The 24,446-nt window shown below is 42.9% G+C and overlaps 1 protein-coding gene across 2 annotated transcripts in view; it reads left to right on the top strand.

Annotated features, from left to right (window-relative positions):
• CDK14 (cyclin dependent kinase 14) overlaps positions 1–24,446 on the top strand; it is a 614,101-nt gene that overhangs the window by 352,976 nt on the left and 236,679 nt on the right. For both annotated transcript variants that reach the window (XM_090047105.1, XM_090047106.1), the window contains one exon: positions 6,675–6,768. In XM_090047105.1, the coding sequence (XP_089903231.1) occupies positions 6,675–6,768 (94 nt within the window). The remainder of the gene's footprint in view (positions 1–6,674; positions 6,769–24,446) is intronic.

Genomic DNA, 24,446 nt, shown 5'->3' with positions numbered 1-24,446 from the left:
GTGAATGTATTATCCAATTTGAGACTTCATCAAAGAGTTTTGATAACCTTTGATATGCTTTTATTCCTTGATTGAGGGCTTACTGGTAGGTAAGAGTACCATTTTTCCTTGCCTGTGGTATAATTTTTCTTAATCCCTGTATTTTATACTCCTTTGAAAGTCAGTGCAGGAGTAATAATCTTTAAGGTCCTATACCTAACAGTTTTATACAACATTAAAAATCATATATCAGTAATATAAAAATGTAAGAGGCCTGTTATACTTATGTTTTGCTCATTTCTTACAAAAAGAACACATTTAATAAATGAGGTCACTTAAACTGGTTATTAGTGGCTTTCTGATTCTCACAGTGTGTGCATTTCTACATCTGTTTTTAAAACAGGAAGTCACTGGGGATATTTAGTTTTAAAATGCAGCTGGTTGTAAACTATTTGACAAACAACAGCGGTTTTCTTAGTATATCCTATGCCTATTATAAATTTCTTTGTTTTATAAGGTTTGGTGGAAGACTGATAGATTGTGAACTCTTGTGGTCACAATTTAGGTAAAATAAGAAATGATGGTCCAGACTTTTCTTTTAATTTTATTAATTAACATACACTATGCTTATTGCTGTGGAAGAAATTGCTTTTAACTAAGCCTGTCAAATGTAATGCAATTGCCTATTAGATCGCCATTATCTACGTTACATCTCTGGCTTCACATTTACATTAATTTATTTAACTTTGTAGCAGCTGGGTTGATAGATATGATCTCATTGTTGATCTGAGTCTAAGGAAAAGTGCTCGGGTTAAGTTTTTTCTCCCATATATGAAAAATACTGGTGTTCTACTGGTAACATAGACTCAGTTCACCATTGTCTGACATTTTCTAATATAATTTCTCCTGTTTTCATGAATACATGTCTAATCTAGGCCTATGGCAACAATTAAGGTATTTATTATACAAAAATAATCCTTTCTAGGACACAGGTGCACTAAATTGTCTGTTTACACAAGGGACATTACAGAGGCCTCTATCTTCCATCCCCTGTAAACAGTTTGCAGTGAAAGGGTCTGGGACTAGTAATCCCAGAACAGTCTAAAGAACTAGTATAGAAGACCCGAGAGAGAGAGAAAGAGAGAGTGTGCAGCAGGGTAAATTAGTTCTCTTGCCCTTTTGTGCTTTGTCATAATGACTTCCACTCCAAAGAAGTGGTAATCCTTAAGGCTAGGTGCAGACATTCAAAAAGCCTGAGGCAGAACTGATCTAAGTTATGTGGTCTTCTCTAAGTGCCATAGCTTAAATTGGTAGAGAACAGAATGCACGTTTGCCCTTGAAGGGGGTGCAAATCTTAGGTTGGGTTCTGCCATTTTTAAACCAGTCTGTATGCTAAACTTCTCCTCTATTATGGTATAAACCAGATGTATGTGTCAAACTTCTCTTCTGTTATTGGCATATGTTGGTTTCTGATCATTTGTATTGTTAAAAGTGTAATGACTGTACCTGGTCTAAGAGATCAGGATTCTGTGGTAACCATCAAAGTATTGTTAATTACACTTCTTGAGAAGACAGACACTATCAATGAAAGAAGTGTTATCAGCTCTAGTCTGTTGAATTAACCTGCAACTAAAACATTCTTCTGGGGCCAGATTCAGAGGCATAATGTATAGGAAATGTCTCTTTTGTTAATAGGTATTTAAAAAATCGAATATTTTCCTACTTTTTGGGATGCAAGTTTTACTAGGTCTATCAGCAGAGGTCTGTCAACCTGGGAGGTTTGCATATGTGGCAATTCTACTGTAGAATCTCTTAAACTGTTACAATGTAAGAGCTGCTGCACTCTCCCAATCCAACAGATCCCCTTTTAAAACATTCCCCATTTGATATGGCTCCAAATCTTTGTTTGTTCATATCCCATGAGTCTCAGAGTTTATCTACATACAGAAGTTGTAAAAGAGACAAGCTAAATTCATTTCAGGGAGTAAGAATAATGTCCACACATTATTTTGATTGGTGTAACTAAATCAATATAACATCACCGCTTTAGTAAAAAAATGTCCAGTTTTGTGCGTTAAACTGATTAGAGTACCTATCTATGTGCCATGGGCCAGTACTGTTCCTTAGTTGTTCTGAAATTTAAACAGTATTGTTTAACACCCCATTTATTGCTGGAAAATATTCACTCAACTTTAGCAAACACCCCCCTAGATTCATACAGTCAAACGGCATATTTCTGTAAACTATCAAGCCCATCAGTAGCAGTCATACAGTCTTAATTCCATGAGACAGAAAAACCTGTGCAAAATGGAGGTGAAAGTCCATTGACATGAAGAATCTTTTTGTTATTTATTTCAGTGGGACCTGAGTTCATACGATAAGTTGTTTGTTCATTTTTCCAGATAACCAGATTCTTAGAGTCAGTGGTAATCAAAAACAACATTTCACTTCTCCAAGTTTAATAATCAAAATAAAACATATTTATCCTTTACAGTAATTTATCAGAGGTATAATGAACATACGCACATTCTCTAGAAAAAAGTGGCTTTCCTCGGGGTAAAAATATTGGATGTATATCATTTCTATTTTAATAATGTAGCCGTAAGGAAATCTATAAAAATTTTCTTTATCAAGCCACTAATGTTGGGCATGGAGGGTGGTGCTTTTGCTTTTTGATATATGAAGTATTGCTATTGTTCCTTAAGTGTTTGCATTTGGTATTTGTTAAAGCATTCAGTACTCCAATATTGCCTCTTGGTGGTGATGTAGAAAATGCCAAGCATATTTTTACCTGCTGCTATTATAACGTCAGTAAGAAACAAACAAAAAAACAACCCCTCCCCACCATAATTTGAATTGTTCATTTTGTCAATTTTATAAGTATTATTGTTAAATACTTATTAGTACTGAAATAATCACCTATATCTCACAGGGAGCTATATTCTGCAATCTTAAATAAAGCTTCATGTCAGATCTTCTGGAATTTTAAAACATAAACGTCTGTTGTGTGGAGTAACATCATGATGAATGAAGTCTCTTTTTAACTAAAAATTAAAAACTCTGAAAGACCTGTCTGTTTAGGGTACAAAATACAACATATATTATAACTAGGGTATCTAGCTGTTCCTACAAATTTTAACATCTGTACTTAAATGAAACAAAAAAAATCATTGTAAAAACAATCATTAAACAAAAATGAGACTATATTCTCATTTGAAGCTCTTGAGAAGTAATAAACTAGCAATTGGTAATCTTAGTAGATTTGTAGGTAGTGTTGTGTGAAAGAAAGTAATACAAACACTTTAATAATTCAGTCTGATGGATTGTACCATTATGTCCACTGCTATGTACAGGTTATGTCTTCAGAATTCTTAAAAACAAATGCAACAGCCAGAAAATAAAGTTAGTTTTTACAAAATGGGGTTCTCAGTTTACAAGTACTCTGCAGAAAAATGAAATGTATTTAGATACTTCAACTTCACATCAGGTATTCATTTGCCATCTAAACTGAAATTTAAGAGTAATTCACTGAGTTAAAGCTTGAACTCTTACATTGTATTATTCTGCATCTAATGTAGTAAGGTGACAGCTAAAGTCCTAGGAAATTAGGCAAGACAATGGTAGAGCTATATTAGACCGTATGGGCTCATATGGTCTTATGAATACATCAATAGGATTAGTCAGGCTTGTTGTCATTCGAGGGTAAGTCACCCGTTTCAACATTAAATGGCTGTCACTTAAGCTTCAGTTATGTTTTCTTTGCAAGGTTATCCTACTTAGCTCATCAGAGATTCCTGAGTTGAATATCCAAAAAACAGCCATCCAGCATACTTCTCAAAATTCAGATCTTCCCCAAAGGGTATCAGAGAATCTAGCTCAAGTTGATTAAAATATTTCTAATGGTCTTTGCTGATGCACAAATACTTTCTGAAATACTTTGCTGAAAATATTAGGGAAAGCTGCATGATAATGGCTATAGTGTGCGTGTGTGTGTGGGCCAGGGGTATAGGGCCTCCAGCCTGCAGGCCAGATCCAGCCTGCAGCACCATGTCATATAGCCTGTGGGGCTCCCCAGGGGTCTAGAAATTTGGTGATGGGAGAGCAGGATACACACATAAATGCACATGCACACACTTACATACACACTGTGAAGCAAAGGTTACTGCTTGAAATGTGAAATATGACCAAATAATCTAGTATAGGGAAGATCAGGGATGAGAAAGATGTGTTAGCTCATCCTGTCCTATTACTTTTTCCTGTGAGATTGTTTCCAGAAAAATAGACTTTAAGGCCGTTTATACATGTGGTCCAAGGAGTTAGGGGAGGGACCTTTAATAAAAGTGGCTCTGAGAGCCCCTCTAATTAAAGTGGCCAGAGCATCTTATGTATCAGCATCCCCATGCTGAAAAATGGCAGTGGGGCACCTTAACTAAAACTTGTCAAATGAGCTTTAGTTAAAGCGCCCCTGCCACCATTTTTCAGCACGGGGACACTGATACATGAGACGCTGGAGTCCGCTTTAGTGCGGTAATTACCACACTCCAACAGGCTTGATTAATCAAGTGATTGCAGCGCGTCAGAGCAGCCTCGCTGCTCATGTATAGGCGTCTGATATATTTCAGCAAGTCTGGTTTTACATGGCTTTGGGAGACGTATTTCTACAGTATAATTGGCCATGCTTTTCAGTAATTTCCCCCAGTGTCCTAAATTTTGCACTTACATTTACCCCATTACTCTGAGTTATACCCGCCTCTTGGATATGTCTGCAGTTCTTCAGACCAATGAAATTTTAATGAATTCTTCCTTCTTTGCTATTCATATATTTCATATATAAGTTCATATGGTTATGTCCTTCCCACCCCTTATTCACTGTTGTAGCTAGGAGTTACTCAGTACATTTAATTTTTCCTTACAAGCCAATTTTTCCAGCAATTGAAAATTACTATTAGAATTTGCTTACAAGTAATTCTGTTAACATTTTTTCTGTTCAGGGTTGCCTAGAAGTATACACAAAAAAGGCTGTGTAGAGTTTTGATGTCTATGTGTATTTATAACACAAAACACTGCTTTTGTTTGTTTGGCTTAATAATCATATTATGTGCTCATTTTCAGTTTCCTGTTCACTATGGGCCTGATTAAAGCCAACTGAAGCTTTTGAACAAAAAGATTCCTGTTAATCCCATGGTCTTTGTGTCAGCCTTATCACCCCAAGTCCTCATCTGACACAGCAGCTTACAAGTTCTTTTCCATGTAGAAAATTACCTATAATTCATTTGGTTTTTCCTTAAGATTCTTTTTGACACAATTTATTTTCTTGTAGTTCCCCAGGAGGAATCTCATTTTTATTTTTTGTTTATATTTGTGTCTTCTCCCAGGCCTGATCTTGCACAATTGGACAACTCTTATGCTTATAATTCAGTGTACATGGAAGTGATTTTCTAGATTGTGGCTGGTGTGATCATAACTTCCAGATCAAGGCAGAAATCATCTTGTGGTTTCTCTCCTCAGTGATATTTAATTATACCTCCTGCTTTAGTTTTATCTATTAGTTCAGCTGCTGTGCCTTTCCACCTTCTTTCAGTGTATTAATAAAATGAAGTGTTAGGGCAGATAAGTCCTTGTGACGCTTCCAAGTAGAGATCTTACTCTTTATTAAAATTTCTGTTAGCAATTCTTCATCCATTTTTCATTCTATACCTGAGTCAAGTTCCATTGGTTGTAACCAAGAGTCTGTGAGATTAGTATATAAAATTTTTGCTAACATTTTGCTTTTGCTTGCTTTTATTGCATTTCAGTACAAATGTGCTTTTAGTGTTTATCTGTCTCTATCTGGACATGGTCTAAAATGATAAACTAATATAATCAAAGTTCTGTGTGGTTGCAAAAATAGAAGTCTAATCCTCTTGTCTCTAGACCAAATCTAGTTTTTTATTTCTTATCTTGAGTAAATGGCTTCTGTCCAAAATCCTGAAATTTTCCTTTCTTGAAAACTAAATACTGCTTATAAGTATTTGACTAAGATATATCGTGCCTCTCTGTGCCTAATGAAGCACTAACCAGAGTAAATGATGAGTGGCAGTTTAATCAATTCAGTTTCTTCAGTAACCAACAAGGGCATATGGAACATAATTTTTAATCCCTCCTTTTTAAAATCTGCTGGATGTGACCAGGGACAGATTTGCATGTTGTTGGCTGTGTTTTCTTCATTTTCTAGGGGCTAATGAAAATATCTGATCGAGATATTTAATCTTTAAGAAATATAATTGAAAAGTAATGTTATATATAAAAAATCTGATTATCACATATAATTCTCTTTAAAATAAAATTATTTAATTAGTCAATAGCCGTCATAACGATGTGCGCTACATAGTGTGCTAATTATCTTGCTTAACTGGCATCTATAAATATTTGGTCATATTTTCTGACTTACTGGAAGCATGCAGCATACAAAACCCCCCATTGTTTATATTCCCAGTGTTTGACTTTTGGGAACAAAGTGAAATTAAAGAATACATATTTTAAAGGCATAGATTATTTTTTATCAAACCGTGCATTTTAGTTGTCATCCTGTCACCCATAAACAGTTGAGGATGTTACTGTGACATTAGTGATGAAGACAAAACAGTTTTGTATATTAATGATTTAACCTCAAGAAAATCTTTATCACATTCTATACTTTTTTTATTTATTTATAGGGGAGTGGGTTGTATCTTTGTAGAAATGATTCAAGGAGTTGCTGCTTTTCCTGGAATGAAAGACATTCAAGACCAACTTGAAAGAATATTTCTGGTGAGTTCTTTATTTCTGAATTAATATGTTTGCATATAACATTTTTTCTTCCATAGTGAATAACAAAAGGTATTAAAAAAAAAATCAGGGTGTTAACCCATGTGAAAAGTTTACTCTTCTGTTCTGGAGCAAATATGCCAAAAAAACCCAGCCCACAAGCCCGGTCCAGCCTGCTTGATATATTCTTAAATACGATGTGCTCAGAATAATATTAGCTTTCATTAAAAAGGCATATTTCTTGATCTCGTTGTGGAGACAGTCTTCCAGATGTGATCCCAGTGGAAAGAAATGCTATGTTGCTATCTTAATCTACATACAATCAGAAGTAATGACTCTGTGAGAGGTACCCCTCTTAATATTAATCCTATTTTAATGTCTGAATTATATTACTTCTAATGAAATGGCCCATGGGGTAGAAGAGAAGCCTATGCATGTTGGGTGAGATGTCAGAGTTGCTGTAGGGAGGGATATAGTGGGGGCAAGATGAAGTGATGCAATGGGAACTGTAAAAGGAAGGAAAATAGAAGGAATAAATCTTGGTCATGGTAATGTTGAATGTTTTTCCCACTCATTGATGCTTTCTGAAACAATCAGTAACTACCAGGGCTCTCAATTAATCACTGTTAATGTATACAATTAATGCATTAATTGGTTCTTGCATTCATTTTTTTAATGCATTAATTGTATACATGGTTTTGGAGCCCATGCCAGGACACCACTCTTCCACCATCACTGCTGCCTCCAGGCTGCCCAGCAGGGCAGCCGTAGCAGTGCAGAGGAGCCATATAGTAGCCCAGGCATGGGTTCTGGGCTACTGGAGCAGGATGGTGTGGGGAAGGAGGACACACACACGCGCGCGCGCGCGCACTGCAGCTCAGCAGTGGGTAGAGCAGCACCCAGCAGGTAAGTCTGTAGAGGGGAAGGAGGGCAGATCAAGGCCCCCACGGTGAGGGAGGGAGTGGGGTAGGGGCTGGGGTGAATGGGGCCCCAGGACCAGAATGGATTGTGAGACAGAGCTGCAGGAGGCTCATCCAATGGTGCAGGAAGGGGGTGTGGCTCCCCACCACTGCATGCACTCCTGGGGGAGACATGGGGGGCATGTGCCCCCAAATTTGTGCATGGAGTGGAGGAGGGCTGGCCTCTGTAGGCTGGGGCTCTGGGCTGTGCTGCCTTTGCCACAGGAGCCATGCAACACCATGTTGTGCTTCCTAATGGCAGGTGGGCAGGGAACGCAAACCGTGGCCAGTGTATGGCTCCCAGGACAAAGGCAGAAGGGTGTAGAGCCCCAGCCTGCAATGAGCAGCCTGCCTCCACCCCATGCACAAATCTAGGAGGCACATATTCCCCATGCCTCCCCTGGGGGTGCATGCAGCAGCAGGGAAGTCCCCTACTCCCTGCCCCACACCCAAGCGTCTGCTTATGGTGTCTTATTTGCTGTGATGGCTGGGCCAATGGATTTGACATTGCAGTATTAAAATTCAGTCCAGTTCTCACGAATGACTCTCAAAATTGTCACATTTCTTTTTTTTTTGTAGTGTCCTTTGATTTTTTTACATCAGTTTCTCAGTTTGTATAAAACAGGGCTGTCCAACTGACCCACTTGCATGCTGCCTGCTAGGGCTGCATATATGTGCATTTGTAGGCTTCTCAGTACCTTCAGTTGAATTTCCTTGCCCCATGTGCTTTGTTTATTAAAATACTGAAATTTATTCATCCTAGCATGAATTGATTGCCATATTTTAGCTTAGAAAAAAGTTTTGAAATTGCAGCTGCAGTCATCAAGTACAGCCTCTGAAATAACTAAACATAATTTTTTGAGTTTGTCTCAGGAGGTCATAGTGATCTTGTACAAACTTTAAAAGAAAGAAAGGGAGGCTTTTGAAGTGATGTTTTTATGGCATGTTGTAAACTGGAATTAATTTTTAAATCTTAATTAAGACTAGGAGGTCATAATAGAAATATCTGGCCATCCTTAGTTAAAATGGTTCTGGGGAGGGCTTCCATAAAATACTGTAAGCATCATTAAGAATTTAAGAAGTTGTCTATCTAAAAATTATAAAACAAGGGATTATTCTTGTTTGCTTTGTATTTGAACAGAAGGATTAAATTAATTCATTCTCCAGTGAATTGTGTACAGTAAGGTGGTTAATAACTTTGAAGTACAAAATTAATCAGGTTGTTTCTCAAGATAAGTAATACAATTAACTCCTACACACAGAGTCCTTATTCAGCCTTGAAAGGAAGTACGGATCAGGTAACAAAAGACTTTTTAAAGTCTTTTTTTAGTTCACATTTTGAACATCTCCAGCAGTGAAAAGGTTTTATGCCACAGTGTGTGGTATTCTGCAACTGGATCAGTACAATATACCTTCCCTTTGATCCTTTAGCCCTGCAGTGTTTGGAGGTAATGTATTTTAAAACTTAAACTTTGCAATCTAAAATACATTAAACCATGTCTTGTCATTGTCCTTGTTCTCATTATTTGTATTACTGTAGTACGTAGGAGCTCCAGTCAAAGACTAGTGCCCCATTGCAGTTGGCTCAAATCTGATTTGATTTTAGCTTTCTTGGAAACTTGTATTTTAGAAGGAAAAGACAGTGCTTGATAAGAAATAATATGTAGGACAACTGAGCATAATTTAATGTAAACAGACCGATCCTATCAAGGCAGCATTTATGTAGTTTTTAAACAATGGGTCCTGATTCTATTGTATGTTTTCCTGTTATACAGAAGTACAATAAAAATAATGCATCCTTTCTTCTCATTATCCTTTCCACTGATTATCAGGTGCACATTAGAGTACAACCTCTGAGTGTTCTTTTATAACTCCTCACTAAATCCCTTTCATATAAAACACATAGGCCATGTCCATACGAGCATAGATGTTTGGTTCCCTGAGCACAGCTAGTAGAAAGACACCTTGTGTTGCTAGTTGTGCCCAGAGAACACCTATGCCAGGTGTTCTCTGGTGCTCAGCAGGTTACCCTGGGTGGGGTAGGGAAGGCTGGGGTCAGCACTGGGCTCGCTTCAGCAGCTTTACGTGGGGGCCTCCTGAGGCAGCGGCGGCAGCAGCAGCAGCAGCAGCAGCAGCAATAATCCTGCTGCTTGGAGCCTGCCGACAGCTGGACCATGGCTTCAGCCAGCCAGGCTCTGGTTTTGAGCAGCGTGTGCTGCCCCCACAAGTGCCACTCTGCTTTTTTTGGGGAGGGGAGGGGGTGTTGACCCCTGGATATCCTGGGATTTTTTGACCCCTGGGTATGTCTGCGGCACCACATAGTGCACAGCTGCACTTGTCTAAACGTGACCATAAAGAGTAGAATTGGTACAAAAAAATGCCTCCCTCTGTTTATGGTTATGAATTAGTTAATTACAACCACTGATTTGGTTGCAACCAAGTCGCTATCTATATCAGACTAGAATAAGATGTTCATCTTTCACATATATTTCAAGACCTGTTTTTTGAGTTTTTTTCTGTCTTTTTCTTAACATACAGGCATAATTTAGGTTATTTATACATATTAAGCCTGTTTTACATGATTTTTTTTAACTAAATCCAAGTCTCGTTACTACAGTAGGGCTCCAAAGAGTTTATACATGCATAAACCAAGAGGCAGTGACAGAACTGGGATTTGACTTGGTATGATCAAACACCATGAATGAAAGGTTGCAAATTACCATTGTCAAGTTTTGTGTCCTGGTCATTAATTAGTATGTGGATTTCTTCTTCTTGTCTAGTAAAAGTATGAAGAGTCTTTATAAATAATCATGTGGGGCAGGGATAGAAATTACACACAAACCAGTGTAAGTGATCGGAAAGCAGTTCAAATCTGTAATACAACAGGAGTTCAGTCCACATAAACCTCTTTCAAAATGGCTGAAACTGGTTTCAAATAAACCTGGATGCATGTAGTAACAGAGTTAACTGATTTATTTCAAATTGAGAGGCAGTGAGCTGCTACGAAGAGGCGGCTTCCACCTCTCTCCCCTGGGGAGGAGGCTGTTTTCAGCTAGACTGGCTGACCTGCTCCACCGGGCTTTAAACTAAGTCCGCCAGGGGGCGGGGAGACTACTGTCACTGCTGGCCCACTGAGCAACCCTTGCAAAGCCAGGAGGCCAAGGCACTTAAGGGAGCCCACCCCTGCCCCAGCCCTAGAGTGCACTGTGGGCAAGGCAAGGGGCCCCAAAGGCACACTTGCCTGCCTGTACACAAATGCCAGGAGCTTGGGGAATAAACAGGAAGAACTTGTCCTCCTGCTTAACACAAATAACTATGATGTCATAGGGATAATGGAGACCTGGTAGGAATCCACCCATGACTGGGCCACAGGTATAGATGGCTATACCCTGTACAGGAGGGATTGAGTGGACAAAAGGGGCAGGGGTGTAGCTGTCTATGTCAAGGAAAGCTACGTGTCCCTGCAAGCTGATATGGGCACCCAGGGTGGATGATTGGAGACCCTCTGGATTAAAATCCATGGGGAACACGGCACAGGGGAAACAATGGTGGGAGTCTACTACAGACCTCCTGCCCAGGATCAAGAGCTTGATCAGGAGTTTGCCAAGGAATCGGCTGAGGCTGCACACTCCTAGTGCATGGTTGTCATGGGAGATTTCAGCTACCTGGACATCACTCAAAGGAGTGATCCTGGATACACAAGCAAAGTCTATCCCCTCTTGAAGAAAAGGCAGCAAAAGGGCACAGCAGCCCCTTTGGCTCTCCAGGGAACTAGTGGACCTCTTGCATCTAAAAAGAAAGACCTGCAAAGGATGGAGGATTGGATCCACCTCCAAGGAGGAATACTCTGCACTGGTCCAGACCTGCAGAGAGTGAACCAGGAAAGCCAAGGCTGTGATGGAACTCCAATTAGCTACAAGTATCAAGGACAATAAAAAGTCCTTTTTTAGGTATGTGGGGAGCCGGAGGAAAAGCAAGGGCAACATTGGACCCCTGCTAAACCAGATGGGACAACTGACAACTGATGCCCAGGAAAAAGCCAACTTGCTAAATGCGTACTTTGCATTGTTCTTTCACCAGTCTCATAGGACACCCCTGCCCATTACGGAACACGGAGGCCTAGGTGAGGGAAATTCCTTACCCCTCATCAATGCTGACCTCATGAAGGAACACCTTGAGAGGCTGGACACCTTCAAGTCAGCCAGCCCTGACAGTTTACACCCCAGGGTAGTCGAGGAGCTTGCTAGCATCATAGCTCAGCCCCTGGCATGGACCTTTGAGAACTCCTGGCACTCTGAAGTGCCTAAAGATAGAAAGAAGGCCAATGTGGTGCCTATCTTCAAGAAAGGGAGGAAAGTGGATCCGGCAAACTACAGGCCCATCAGCCTGACCTCTATTCCAGGGAAAGTCGTAGAAAAGATTATCAAAGAGGCCATTCTTAACAGACTGGCCGATGGCAACATCCTGAGGGATAGTCAGTACGGGTTTCTTGTGGGTAGGTCTTGCTTGACCAATCTTATTTCCTTCTACAACCAGGTGACTTATCATGGACCGAAATTTCATGGACCAGTTGACTAATTCAATATAGTACAAGGGTGCCCAACCTCTGTACTAGCTAGTCCATGGTGTGCCCATTGGTTTCCAGAAATTTGGCACCAGGACAGTGGTGGCACCCCTCTGCTGCTGCCAAATCTGCAGACCCATGGGGAGCCCCAGGCTCTGCATGCTGGATCTGGAGCCTGATCCTAGTGCACAGCGCCAGGAGGGGCCAATGCTGGGTTCCAGGGCCCAATTTCAGTGTCGGGGACTGGGAGGGCCCAGCACTGGCTGTCTGAGACCCAATTCTGGCACATGGGGCATGGGAGCGGGTGGTACTGACCTCCCCCAGAGCACAGGTGGAAGAGTGCAGTGCCAGATCCCCAGAGCCCAATCCTGGCCTATGGGGCAGGGAGGGTATAGTGCTAGGCCTCAGGGCCTGATCTGGCCTGTAGACAGGCTATGTGCCATGTATCCTGCTTGGGTGGTCAAAACGTGAGTGCCCCTAATACAGTGATTCTGATGTATGTAATATTCCTAGACAAAGAAAATTGAGTGCAGTCAGCTACTGGTTGTTTTCTCCAATTGCGGGGATGCAGCTTCAAGCTATGTTCAATCAGGCACTGCATGGAGTGTGACCAGGGGAAAAGCAACATGGTTGGATTGATCTTGCACTTCAGCCAAGAACAGCAGCAATTTGGGAGCTCTTGAGAATCAGCATAATTTTGAGCAGCCTTAAGGCTGATCTAATTTACATTGAGTAGTAGTCTGATATCTTGATAGCCCAGGAACAAAAGATACTGTTACATTGGGCATGTCTACATGTGTATTTATGCTGGCTTAAATTTACTGTGCAGTAAGTGGGAATAGGTCAGTGTCTACACGTTCAGGCATTAAAGCCTACTGTGCCATTGTCTTTTAGCTAAGCCAAGATTCTGGGAGCAGTTAGAGGGACAGATGAATTAACCTCATACTCTTAAACCTTCCTCTTTGGAAAATAATCACCATGTAAAGTGAACTCTAGCCTGGGTGCTACCCACACCAAGAGCTGCATTCTTTCATAAAGATGACACACAAGCATCTGTGCAGATCTTTGCACAAGGACAAGAGAAATCAAATCAAACACTGCTCAGTCGGTAAATGTGGATTTACTTCGCAGGTGTGGTTATGGAATAAATATTTTAGTATATTTATTATAGCTTAGGGTAGGTACATTTAGATCCCCCTTGGTTAGGTGGTTTCTAAGGATGCCTGTACATGTGCTCTGGAGTGGGGGTGGGAGGGAAAGCCAGGGAGTGTATTAATTACAACAGTTCTCAGGAGTTGGTCTAATTTAAATGCCCATAATATCTTGTGTGTTCAGTGTCCTGGATTTTAAAATGGCAGCAGGGGCATTTTAGGTAAAGCTCATTTTGTTAAAGCACCCTGACCGCTATTTTGAAGTAAAGGGACATGGAATACATGGACATTGCAGCATGCTGGAGTGTTCTGATTAGAATGCTCCTACAGACTCAGTTAATCAAGTTAATTGAGTCTGCTCTAATGCATTCCAACCAGAACACATCAGAACACTTGTAAAGGTGCCTTAAATGCCTGGGTATGCAAGTGTTTATAGGGTTTAGGTAGCCCTAAAAATGGCACTCCTGATTTAAACTAAGTTTGCGTCAGATGTGAAATAACTTTAGGTTGGCATGGGGTTAACCTGACCTAGTGAATACCTGCATACATTTCACAGCATAGCCCTGGGTCTGTGCTATTCTTGTTCTCTCTTCCTTACCCAGCTTGCTTTCCTTTGGCTGCCTGCATCTCCTCCCAGTGAGCAGCAAGTGCTTGCACACACAAATCCTGATTCAGGTTTAGGCAGCTTAAACTAAATCACCAAAAGCCAAGCCAAGCACCACAAATTCTTGTTCACACTTTTACATACCATGCCATGGCTCAAAAAACAGTTCGTAGCCAGGAAACTCTTTCTTCCCTAATGCATACTGCAAAACTTGAGTTTCTCTCTGATATTGGATATCACTGTTGTACTGTGTTCTATCACACATAATATTAAAAAAATAATTAAGAGAGCAATATATATTTTCCTCGGCCCAAAATCCTTCTATTGTGAAATACATTCTACATGTATTTGTATTGCAGAATTTTCGACTGTTTGAAATTTCCAAATGCTGGCTATGAAAATTGCTCTGTTCCTTTAAAGTCTTATGAAAGTTATACATCTCTTATTAAATGTCACAAGCTGGTAATATTTTTTTTTCTTTATATAACTGCCTGCATGAAGTGTTTCATGTAATGAAGGATACTAGCATTTGCTTTGGGATCCTAATGTTAACAGGCATTTATAAATCTATTGAGGTGTCTCCATATGGTTCCACATCTAAAGAGGCTGCTTCACGTCAATTATATCTAAAGCCTCGAGTAATATTTTCAGCAGACCTGGATTTCTTTTAATCAACTGTTAGGCCAGAAGAATCTCTTTTTGAGGCACATTGTACTTATAACACCATTTAAGGAGCAAACAATGCAGAATCCTGTGGAATAATTCTTTAGCTCTTATTTGTTTGAAGTGTACCTATTTAATGAGGTATTGAGTTTCCCAGCTTTATAAAAGTCTATTATTCCTCAGTACTTCTTAATGCATGCTTTTTTTGCTACTCATTAAAAACTCTGACTATCAAGTAGAGTGTGTTCAGATCAGATGGAACACATTAGGTTTTGAGGCAGCTGAGTTTGGGTTTTAATCTTTTGTGTTCCTGAGGGGGAGCTCTGAGAGGAAGTTACACCCTGCCTGATCTGTTCCATGGTAATACATTTACCTGTAAAAGCTTTAGAATTTTTTCTATATTTTAGGGTAAAAATTGTATACTTCAGAGCTAAATAGGGCAGAATATATTATAGAAAATGATCTTTTACTGGCAAAGGCCAGGAACTAAATGGCATAAAAGAGTTTTCCCTTTCTACTGCCTATGTCTATAGTATAGGATTGCTAAGAGGGCAAAGGAATACAATTTTTAAACTTGTGTAATAGTCATCTTCTGCATATATCTTTAAAATGCTTCTCTTTTATATTTCAATCTGGATTGGTATATTTTAGGGATTGAGAAAAACAACTAGGACTGGCTTTTGTTTGTCTCTTCTTTTGAAAGCTAACTTTTTACCTACTGAAAATGTGTAATTAAAATGAACAAAAATAAGCAATATATGTGATTTCCATTTTATTTCTAAGTTTTATATAGCTACAGAACTGTCACAGAAATACATTAGTGATGAAAGAATAGGTAGCCTTTCAATTCTTTTTTTTTTCTGGTGGCAGAACTCCCATTAGATGCACTCACCAGCAAGCCAGCTCCTTCATAACTGGGAGGATGTGCCCAACAAAACTCCGTTCTGGGACCTTTAAGTACCAATAGCACTATTGTATTTAATGTTGTTTGGTACATCTACCATAGATCCATATTAATGATGTCCAAGGATCCTGGTTTTCTCTGTTAAAAATCCAAAATTTTCTGATAAAAACCCCAAACCCATGTTTTTCTGCAATTAAATTAAACCCACCTCTCTCTCTCTTTTTCTCTTGCTCTCACTCACACAGTGTTTTATTAATATATTTACAATTTTAAGGCAATTTGGATGTGTACCAGTGCCTCAATCATTATTATAAAATACATTCTAACTACCTGTATATTTTGACATTTGATTTTGGTTCTTTTATCTTTTAAAATTAGAGTTCCTCCTATGCCCTTCACTCATTTGTCCAGCTGCAGCTGTTCCCCCCATGCTGCTTTGTGGCACTGAGCAGCCCTAATATGCCACTGGCCCTCACTCCCAAACCACAGCCCCACAGCTCTGTTGGTGCCCCTCACTCCTAACCTCAGCCTGTGCCTACTTCCCATTCACTCCCTCCTGGCAGCAGCTTCCCCCCCTGCACCAGGATGCAGCTCCAACTGCAGCTAACACCCCACCCACTGCTTTGTGGTGCTGAGTAGCCCTGACATGCCTGTGCTCTGCCCCTAGCCATGCTGTTGCCCCTCACTCCCAAGCCACAACCACACCAGCTCTTCCAGTGCCCCTTACTCCCGATCTGCAGCCCCTGCCAACCCCCCAGTCCCTCCTGGCAGCAATTCCCCTCCTTGCACCAGGACATGGGTCCAACTGTGGCTGCCCCCCCAGCTGCTTTGTGGCTCTGAGCAGTGCTGGCTCCTGTTGTTCTGCCCCCTGTACCTAGTAGCAATAAGGGCTGGGTTCAAGTTCTGGGAGGTCCCCAAAAAATTAGCTTCAGCTTAAGCCTCCAACCAGAAACCTGGGACAACTAGATTTAAACTGAGGTGTCATGAATGAACAAATATCTCCTTTTCAAGCAATGTACCAATTAAGCCTTAGAGTATAAAAGTGCATTAAGCTGTACTTTGTGTTTCTTCCTCCTTTGTCCTACAGTAAATCTGGCTTTAAGTTCTGCAGTCCAGCCCCGCCTGGGCTCTCCACTGTCCTCAGCCCTCCTGGGGCCACTCACTTATTCCGGGGTCTACCAGGACCTCCACCTCCCCTACAGTCCTGTCTACATTCCATCAGATGTTACCTGGCCAGTAACAGACTGTCTGCTCTGCCTTTTAGCTGGGATTTATAGACTGCTAGCCCCATCCCTAGAGGGTCATGTGACTGGCCTGATTGACAGTTACTCCTCTGTATTCTGGCTCCTGGAGCCCGATCCACTCCTAAAGTGGCAGGTGCCCACAGTACCCTGCCACACCCTACCCCTTGGGGAGCTTCTGCCAAGCCCAGGCAGTCTGGACTTGGGAGGTCCACATAAGGGGAGAGTCCCAGGGCCCACCACCCTGTACCTGCCTCACCCTAACTGGTTGGATAGGGAGACCACACCAGGGAATCCTATAAGCTGCTCTGTAGGACAGCTACTTGGTGAACTGCTGAGGTGTGCTGCTGGGATGTGCTGCAATGTAAGCTGCTCCTGGGGAGTCCCTGCCTCTGAGTAAGTTACTGGAGCGTGCTGGTCCTTGCTGTGATATAAGCTGCTCCTGGGAGGGTCCTCAGTGAGCTGTTGGGGTGTGATGGTCCTTACTCCCCCCTGGTGGCTGTTGGGGGTGGTTGCCAACCTTTGCCAATAACTGCACCCCCAAGTTCCTAGAACCAATCCACAAACTCCCTGGAGCAGAATTAAAGGCTGTCACGGGCTGGGCCTTTCAGTGACTAATGCCTGTAAGGCATTCTCCCTCTTAAATAAACAGAAAGCCTTCAGGATAGCCCAGGGCTCCAACCCAAATGCTAGCTAAATTGTTTTTTTTAATTACTTTTTGAGTTAGTCCAGGTTGTTCAAATAGAGTTACAACATTCCAGCCACATTTTCATGTTTCAGATGTTGTCGCTGAGCACTGAAAAGAACCCCTAGTTTGCTGAAACTTCTTTCCATGTCAGATGAATTTACAGTCAGTTGGAGAACCACTGCATATTTTGCCAGCTTGGGAATGCAATCTTCAGTCATCCAGAAATGAATGGGATCCTCAACTCATATAGTCAATCTTTGACAATCCCTAAATACACTGGCTGTTCCATGTTGCATTTATTGGGCAGCTTTAATTCCTGTTTCAGAGTTTCATAATCTATATAAACATCACTGATTTGTTAGGATCCAGTGCATCAACAGTATGGAGAAAACTAATTGCTGGGTGTTCGCTTTTTACCTTGTCCTGTCTGAGTTTGTCAGCAGCAATTTGAGCAGCTATGGACCTTTTCACATCATCAGCTGATGAAGCAAGATGCTCCAGCCATTAAATCTGGGATAGTATTTTACACTTTGTGTATTTGGCATGTTTGGGGACTGTAAAATATCCAGTGCTGTCACCAGGTCTAGGGACAGAAGTTGCACATAAACCAGTTTAAGTGATCAGAAACTGGTTTAAACCTGTAACAGAAGAGAAGTTCAGTGCATATAAATCAGTTTCAAAATTACCTGAAACTGGTATAAGATAAACGTGATTGAGTGTAGTATCAGACTTAACTGGTCTGGGTCACACAGGTTTATGAAACTTCTGACCCTTCCTGTTTCAAGTTAAATCAGAGTCCCCCAGTGGTAGTACCCTGGCATGCTTTCCAGCCCTGGGCTGGGCTGTCTGCTCCAGAAGAGAAGGGTTGGGGGGGTTGCCCCTCCAGGCAAGCCCTAGCTGGGGCCTCGGATCAGGGAGGCAGGTTAAGCTTCCCCTCCTCTGAGTACAGAGCTGTCTTTCACTGCTAAAAAACTTATTGGTAGCTGCAACTGTGAATTGTGAACTGTGAACTTCGCCACGATCTGCTGGCTGGGGAACTGGCTCCGCGGTAGGACCCAGAGGGTGGTGGTCGACGGGAGCCAATCATCTTGGTGTGCTGTGACCAGTGGGGTCCCACAGTGCACTGTCCTAGGGCCTATACTGTTTAACTTCTTCATCAGTGATGTGGATATTGGTGACAGAAGTGGACTGGCCAAGTTTGCCAACGACACCAAACTCTGGGGTAAAGCATCTACACCTGAGAACAGGCAGGTGATCCAGGCGGATCTGGACAGACTCATGAATTGCGTGGATGAGAACCTGATGGTGTTTAACACCAAAAAATGAAAGGTTCTCCACCTTGGGAGGAAAAACCTGCAGCATGCTTATAGGATTGGTAGTGCTACACTGGTTAGCACTACAGATGAAAGAGACTTGGGGGTCATGGTTGACCACGAGATGAACATGAGCCTTCAGTGTGATGCTGCAGCTAGTAAATTGAGCAAAATGCTGGCTTGCATCCATAGTTGCTTCTTAAGCAGATCTCGGGACGTCATTCTCCCATTGTACTCGGCCTTGGTGAGGCCGCAGCTCGAGTACTGAGTCCAGTTTTGGGCTCTGCAATTCAAAAAGGATGTGGAGAAGCTTGAGAGGGTGCAGAAGAGAGTCATGGGAAAACAGACCTTATGATAAGAGACTGAGAGCAATGGGGCTCTTCAGCCTGGAAAAGCTCAGGCTCTGGGGTGATCTGGTGGCCACCTATAAATCTATCGGGGTGCTCATCAAGATCTGGGGGAACGACTGTTCACCAGAGCCTCCTAAGGGATGACAAGATCGAGAGGTCACAAACTCCACTGTGAGCAGTCCAGGCTGGATATAAGAAAGAACTTCTTCACTGTCAAGGTTTGGAACAGACTGCCACCTGAGGCAGTTCAAGCACCCACTTTGAACACCTTCAAAACACATTTGGATACTTATCTTGCTGGGATTCTATGATCCCTGCTGACTTCCTGCCCCTGGGGCAGGGGGCTGGACTCGATCCTCCAGGGTCCCTTCCAGCCCAAATGTCTATGAAATCTCTGAAACTACAAATCCCAGAAGCACCTGGAAGCAGGAAGAGGAAGTGATGAACAGTCCTGCAGAGTTCTGGTACTGTGATTCTGGAGTACAAATCCCAGAGACCTCAGGGGGGTGGGGGAGGGAGAAGGGGTAGCAGGAAGAAGAAACAAATACATAGCACATACTGGCTGTGTGCCAAAGAGCCATTTTCTCGTGCCCCCCAGCTTCTGGACTGAGCCACTGCAGGTATATGGCTTCATTTCCTGAATCAAAAGTGAAAGTCTGTCCAGTGTTTCTCAGTTTAATCTCTGCAGTTTAGATTAACCTGTAAAGACTGAATCAATTCAGCTTTGGGATTTTTGAGTACCTGTACTTAGCCCAGGTGCCCACAGTTCTTTGCATTGTAGTTCAGGTTAGTGTGCAGGTCTTTTACTGCTAACATGCTGGCTAGTTCCCACGGAACAGTTGTATCCATTTGTTTTGTTGGTTCATGCTCCACAAAATCATAGTAGAGCTGGTACTATTATGAATCCATGGTAGAGCTGGTAGTACTGTGCATGGTACTTTACACAATTGAACCATGCATTCCACCTGCTCACAGCGGGTTCAGGTGGAAACATTAGCAAATCACCACTCTGTTCCTTCAAGTATCTCAAGAAGTGTGCACGATGAGCTGGAGCTTTCATTAAATGTGACTTCATCAAAGCAACAAACGTGATCTATTTGTTTGAAGGTATCTCACCAAGTATTTCTTGCCAGAGCAACTACATGTGCATAGCAATGAATATGTACATAGTTAGACCACAGATTGCAATGTACATCATTCCAAACCTTCACTGTGTAGCTCGCGTTGTCTGTTACAAATGCCAATATTCACTCAAGTGGGATGCTGAATTTCACCATACAAGAAATCAAGGCCTGTGAAAAGGTGGCATGATTAATTTTCCCCCAGGACATGTCTTTACCAGCTGTAGTGCAGGAATGTCAGCATGCCTAGGATGATGTACCTTGAGCATATAAAAAAAAGTTGAAAACTGGTCTGTTTTGGAAGTTGGTTGTTTCAATTGATTATCACAGCAATGAAATTTCCTTCAAAGTCATTAAGAAGGCACTGTTTTTCCTCTTCAAAAACAGCTGGTAGGTGGCAGTACAAGTGGTCTGACTTGGGAATGGCACTTCCTCTCTTAACATGCTTGTTCCAAAAAAATCTTTAACAACAGGTAAGTCCATGTTATGCAAAAGGAAGATCTGCTTTTAAACACATTCAAACAAAATCCAAAGCGATGGTGTCACGCTGGTCTTTGGCAATCACCATGCAGTTTCTTCACTCTTATTGGTGGTCCTGCTGTTTCAGCATTTTCTCTTTGTCTTTCTTCATTCTGTTTATACTTAGCACTTTCCATGTGTTCTACAGTCATCTGTTTTCGAATGTGATATACAGTCTTGCTGAAAGTAGTGCAGAACAGCACAGTACCATCAGTGTGAAATTTATCTTTGCCAAACTGAGCAACATGGTCTTTACTGGTGACTTTTGCACTCTTTGCATCTTTTCTAGACTTAAATGTGATGTCCAGAGGCTAAAGTAAACATTGGCATGTATCAAAGCATGACCCCCTGTCCATAGGGACCAATTCAATTTATGATTGCTTCCCCCCCAAAAAGCGCAATATCAAATGTTTTCCATGAAAAAAGCACCACAAGGCTGCTGGCACTGCCTGTATGGCTCGCCTTGATGCAGGCTTTCAGCAGCTGCTGCAAGATCCCAGACAGAGGCCATGCCCCCTCTGCAGAGGGAGGCAACCCCTCCCCCCTGCCAGTCTATACCAATCTGACCAGGGGAAAATTCATTCCTGACCCCAGTGCAGTGCCTGGTGACCCTGAGCCAGAAGGGCTAGACCCTGTAGCTAGTACCCTCCACGGCTGAGTCTCAGCAGGAGCATTGGCACATCCCTAATGGGTAGCTGACCAACCTCTGCTTGTCTCTTGGGGGAGAAAAAGCAGCAGTAATAGCAACCTCCTGGCTGCTCCTGGCTCCCCCCCAGCTCTTGGAGAAGAAAAAAAAAAGAAAGAAAAATAAATAAATAATAATCCACCATGCCCATCTCTCCTGGCCCTAGGGGGAGCAAGTGTAACCCAGGTACACCCAGGGGTGTGCCCTATTCTCAGCTGGATGGGATGGGTAGGCAGGAGGGGGTGCTGTGAGAGGGATGCCAGAATTTCGAGCAGATCCCTCTTTCCTCTATAGAGTTAACGCAAGCCCAAAGTTCGTAACTATATACAATTTATTGAGTTATAATATGCATAAACAAAACTAAATATCATATGCATATATTTACACAGTGAACATTAGCCAAGGTCAAGCACTAAATAACACTATTTACCCATCACCGTAAAACAATTTCAGCAGCATCAATACAAAACAACATCACAATACAACATTTCAATTACAAAATATAAGGCACAAACAGGAACAATTTTAATAACACATATTCCTTAATATAGTTCCTGACCCATGGCAAGAGATAGTCCTCCTTCCAATGGGATCCTTTGTGGGGTGTCCAGGAAGTACGAAGGGCCCGTCCTTTAAGGGCCTTGACTAGGTGGGGGGCTGTTCACTCAGACCCTTCTCTGGCCTTGCCTACCCCAAATGTCTTTCCCCTGTGGGACCCAAGGGCCCAATGACTCACACTCCCTCAGGTGGCTGTGGTCAGGGCGCAGCTTGATGGGGTCTCCTCTGCTGGAGCACCTCTCCAGGCCTCTCCGGTGCCACTGGGTTCCTACCCACCCTGTGCCCCACTCTGGTCACCGAGGGCTCAGCTCCTCTCAGCTGCCGCACCACTGCTGCTGGTTTCTGGGTGCTGAGCCTCACGTTGCAGCACTGTTATTTCCCTGTGCCCTGGCTCAGCACTGAGGGCTCTTTTAGCACAGGCCGGGCCCTTCAGGTTCTGGCCTTCTGTTTTTATGCTGGGTGGCTAACCCAAACAGCCTCCGCTGCTCCCTGGCTCTGCTCCCTTGTGGGCCACTTGCGCACCTCCTTGTCTGGTCGCCTGCTGCGGTTACTCACAAATGATGCCAGAGCTGCCCTGCCATGGCTTCTAAGGCTCGCGCCCATGTGCTGCCCTGTGCACTGTGTGGCCTGCTGGCCCTTGGAGGTTGCAGGATCAAGCTGCCGCTTGCAGCTCCCAAAGCATTGTCTCCATGCACTAAACTGTGCACCATGATGGGCCTGAATGGTCTCACACTGCTCCCAGGGCCAGGTCTCTGTGTACCATCCTTGTGCGCGGTCAACAGCCCGAGCGGTCTTGCACCACTCCCAAGGCTGCTCCTCCAGTGGCAGCTTCAGGATCCTTGGGCCTATTGTCTGCTGGGGGAAAGCTCCCCAGCTTTTCTTGGCTCCCTATTGTCGGGGTAAACCGAACAGAATGAATCGGGCCCCAAGGTCACGGTGGGCCAGGGTGGCAACCAGATACAGACAGGTGGGATTATTGGCGTGGAGTTCAGAGGAGGAGACTTGCAGCGGGTATAAACAAAGGGAGTTTTTATTGAACTTACACTTAGTAGAGCGCAAGTGAGATATTCTTCAGTTACAGCGATGATTACAACGACAAACAACAAAGGGGTCTGTTGGCCCGCAAGGTTCACCGACAAGACAAGCCTGTCGGATAAGTCCCAGGGCTGGTCAACAGCTCATCAAATGGGAAACACAAACGAACAAAACTGTAACAAAACGTCGTGATGCCAGTCCGAGGTGATGGACAATCGAGTGGTCGAGGGAGAAAGCCGAGGTCGAAAGCCAGGAGGTGATGCAACGGAGATGTCAGGTCAGTGGATGTGAGCCGAGTCATAACTGATGAAGAAATCCAAGGTCGATGATCTGAAACCGAATTACAAACAGAGTCCAAAAGGATGATCCAAAATCATAGCCGAAAATCGGAGCAAAAGTAAGTCGAGAACCAGAATACAAAACCGCATTACGTTGGCAATATGCAACATAGAATGCCGGGCGAGGGAGGAGAGCAATAGGCCCTAAAGCCTGACTGAGAGACAGTCCCTGCCAAGGCAGCCTCTGTCTCCAGCCAGCACGATCTCTTCCCCCCGAGGGAGGGGCTCACTGAACTTTATATAAATTTGGTGGCTAATCAGAACGCTCTCCGCAGAGAAATTTCTAGCCAGATTACCTCATGTCAGGTTCTGACTGAGCATGCTCTCAGTCAGAAACTGACACAGTCTGAGCATGCGTCTGTGGGGAAAGTAGGTCAACAATGATTGACAGGTCCGCAGGTCACCCAGGGGGCAAGGGCTGGGTGAGCCTTGGAACTTTCCACTCACAGAGTCAAATGCACATGTCAGTCCAGCTCTTCTGTGTTGGCAGCATATACTTAAGATTTTTCCATGACACCTATGAGTTCCTTGCTGCATCTGCCTCCTCATGCTGGGCATGCAGCTCCTTTTATATGCTCCAGGGCTCCACCCCTGAAGTCTTCCAGACCTGACAGTTTACAGTCTTCAGTCAGGTCCAGGGGAGCTCTTCTCTCCCTCCCCTCAGGAAAGGGTGTGACTATTTCTCTTGCTGCCTCCTGATTGGTGGATAGGCTCCACCAATCAAAGCAGCAGGATCTCAAGCCTGGGACTCAACCCACGCTCTGAAAGGGGAGCCTGCTGCACAAAAAAAACCAAACCAAAAACCCAGCATCCTCCCCATCCCCACTGGTCCAGCTGGGCTGGGGCAGCTGGGTGTAGCAAGAGCAGAATGGAGCCTGGGACTGTGATGAGCCTATGAAATTTAAGCCCCCAAGCTCTGCAAATTAAACCTGTTGCTACCAGTTACCCAGCTCAGGACCCCTGAGCCAGGAAGTCAGGTCTTGGAGGA

Source organism: Crocodylus siamensis, chromosome 5 (genome assembly GCF_052110815.1).
Source record: "Crocodylus siamensis isolate JL-2025a chromosome 5, ASM5211081v1, whole genome shotgun sequence".
NCBI classification, from domain to species: domain Eukaryota; kingdom Metazoa; phylum Chordata; order Crocodylia; family Crocodylidae; genus Crocodylus; species Crocodylus siamensis.
This window is presented reverse-complemented; position numbering and strand designations above follow the sequence as displayed.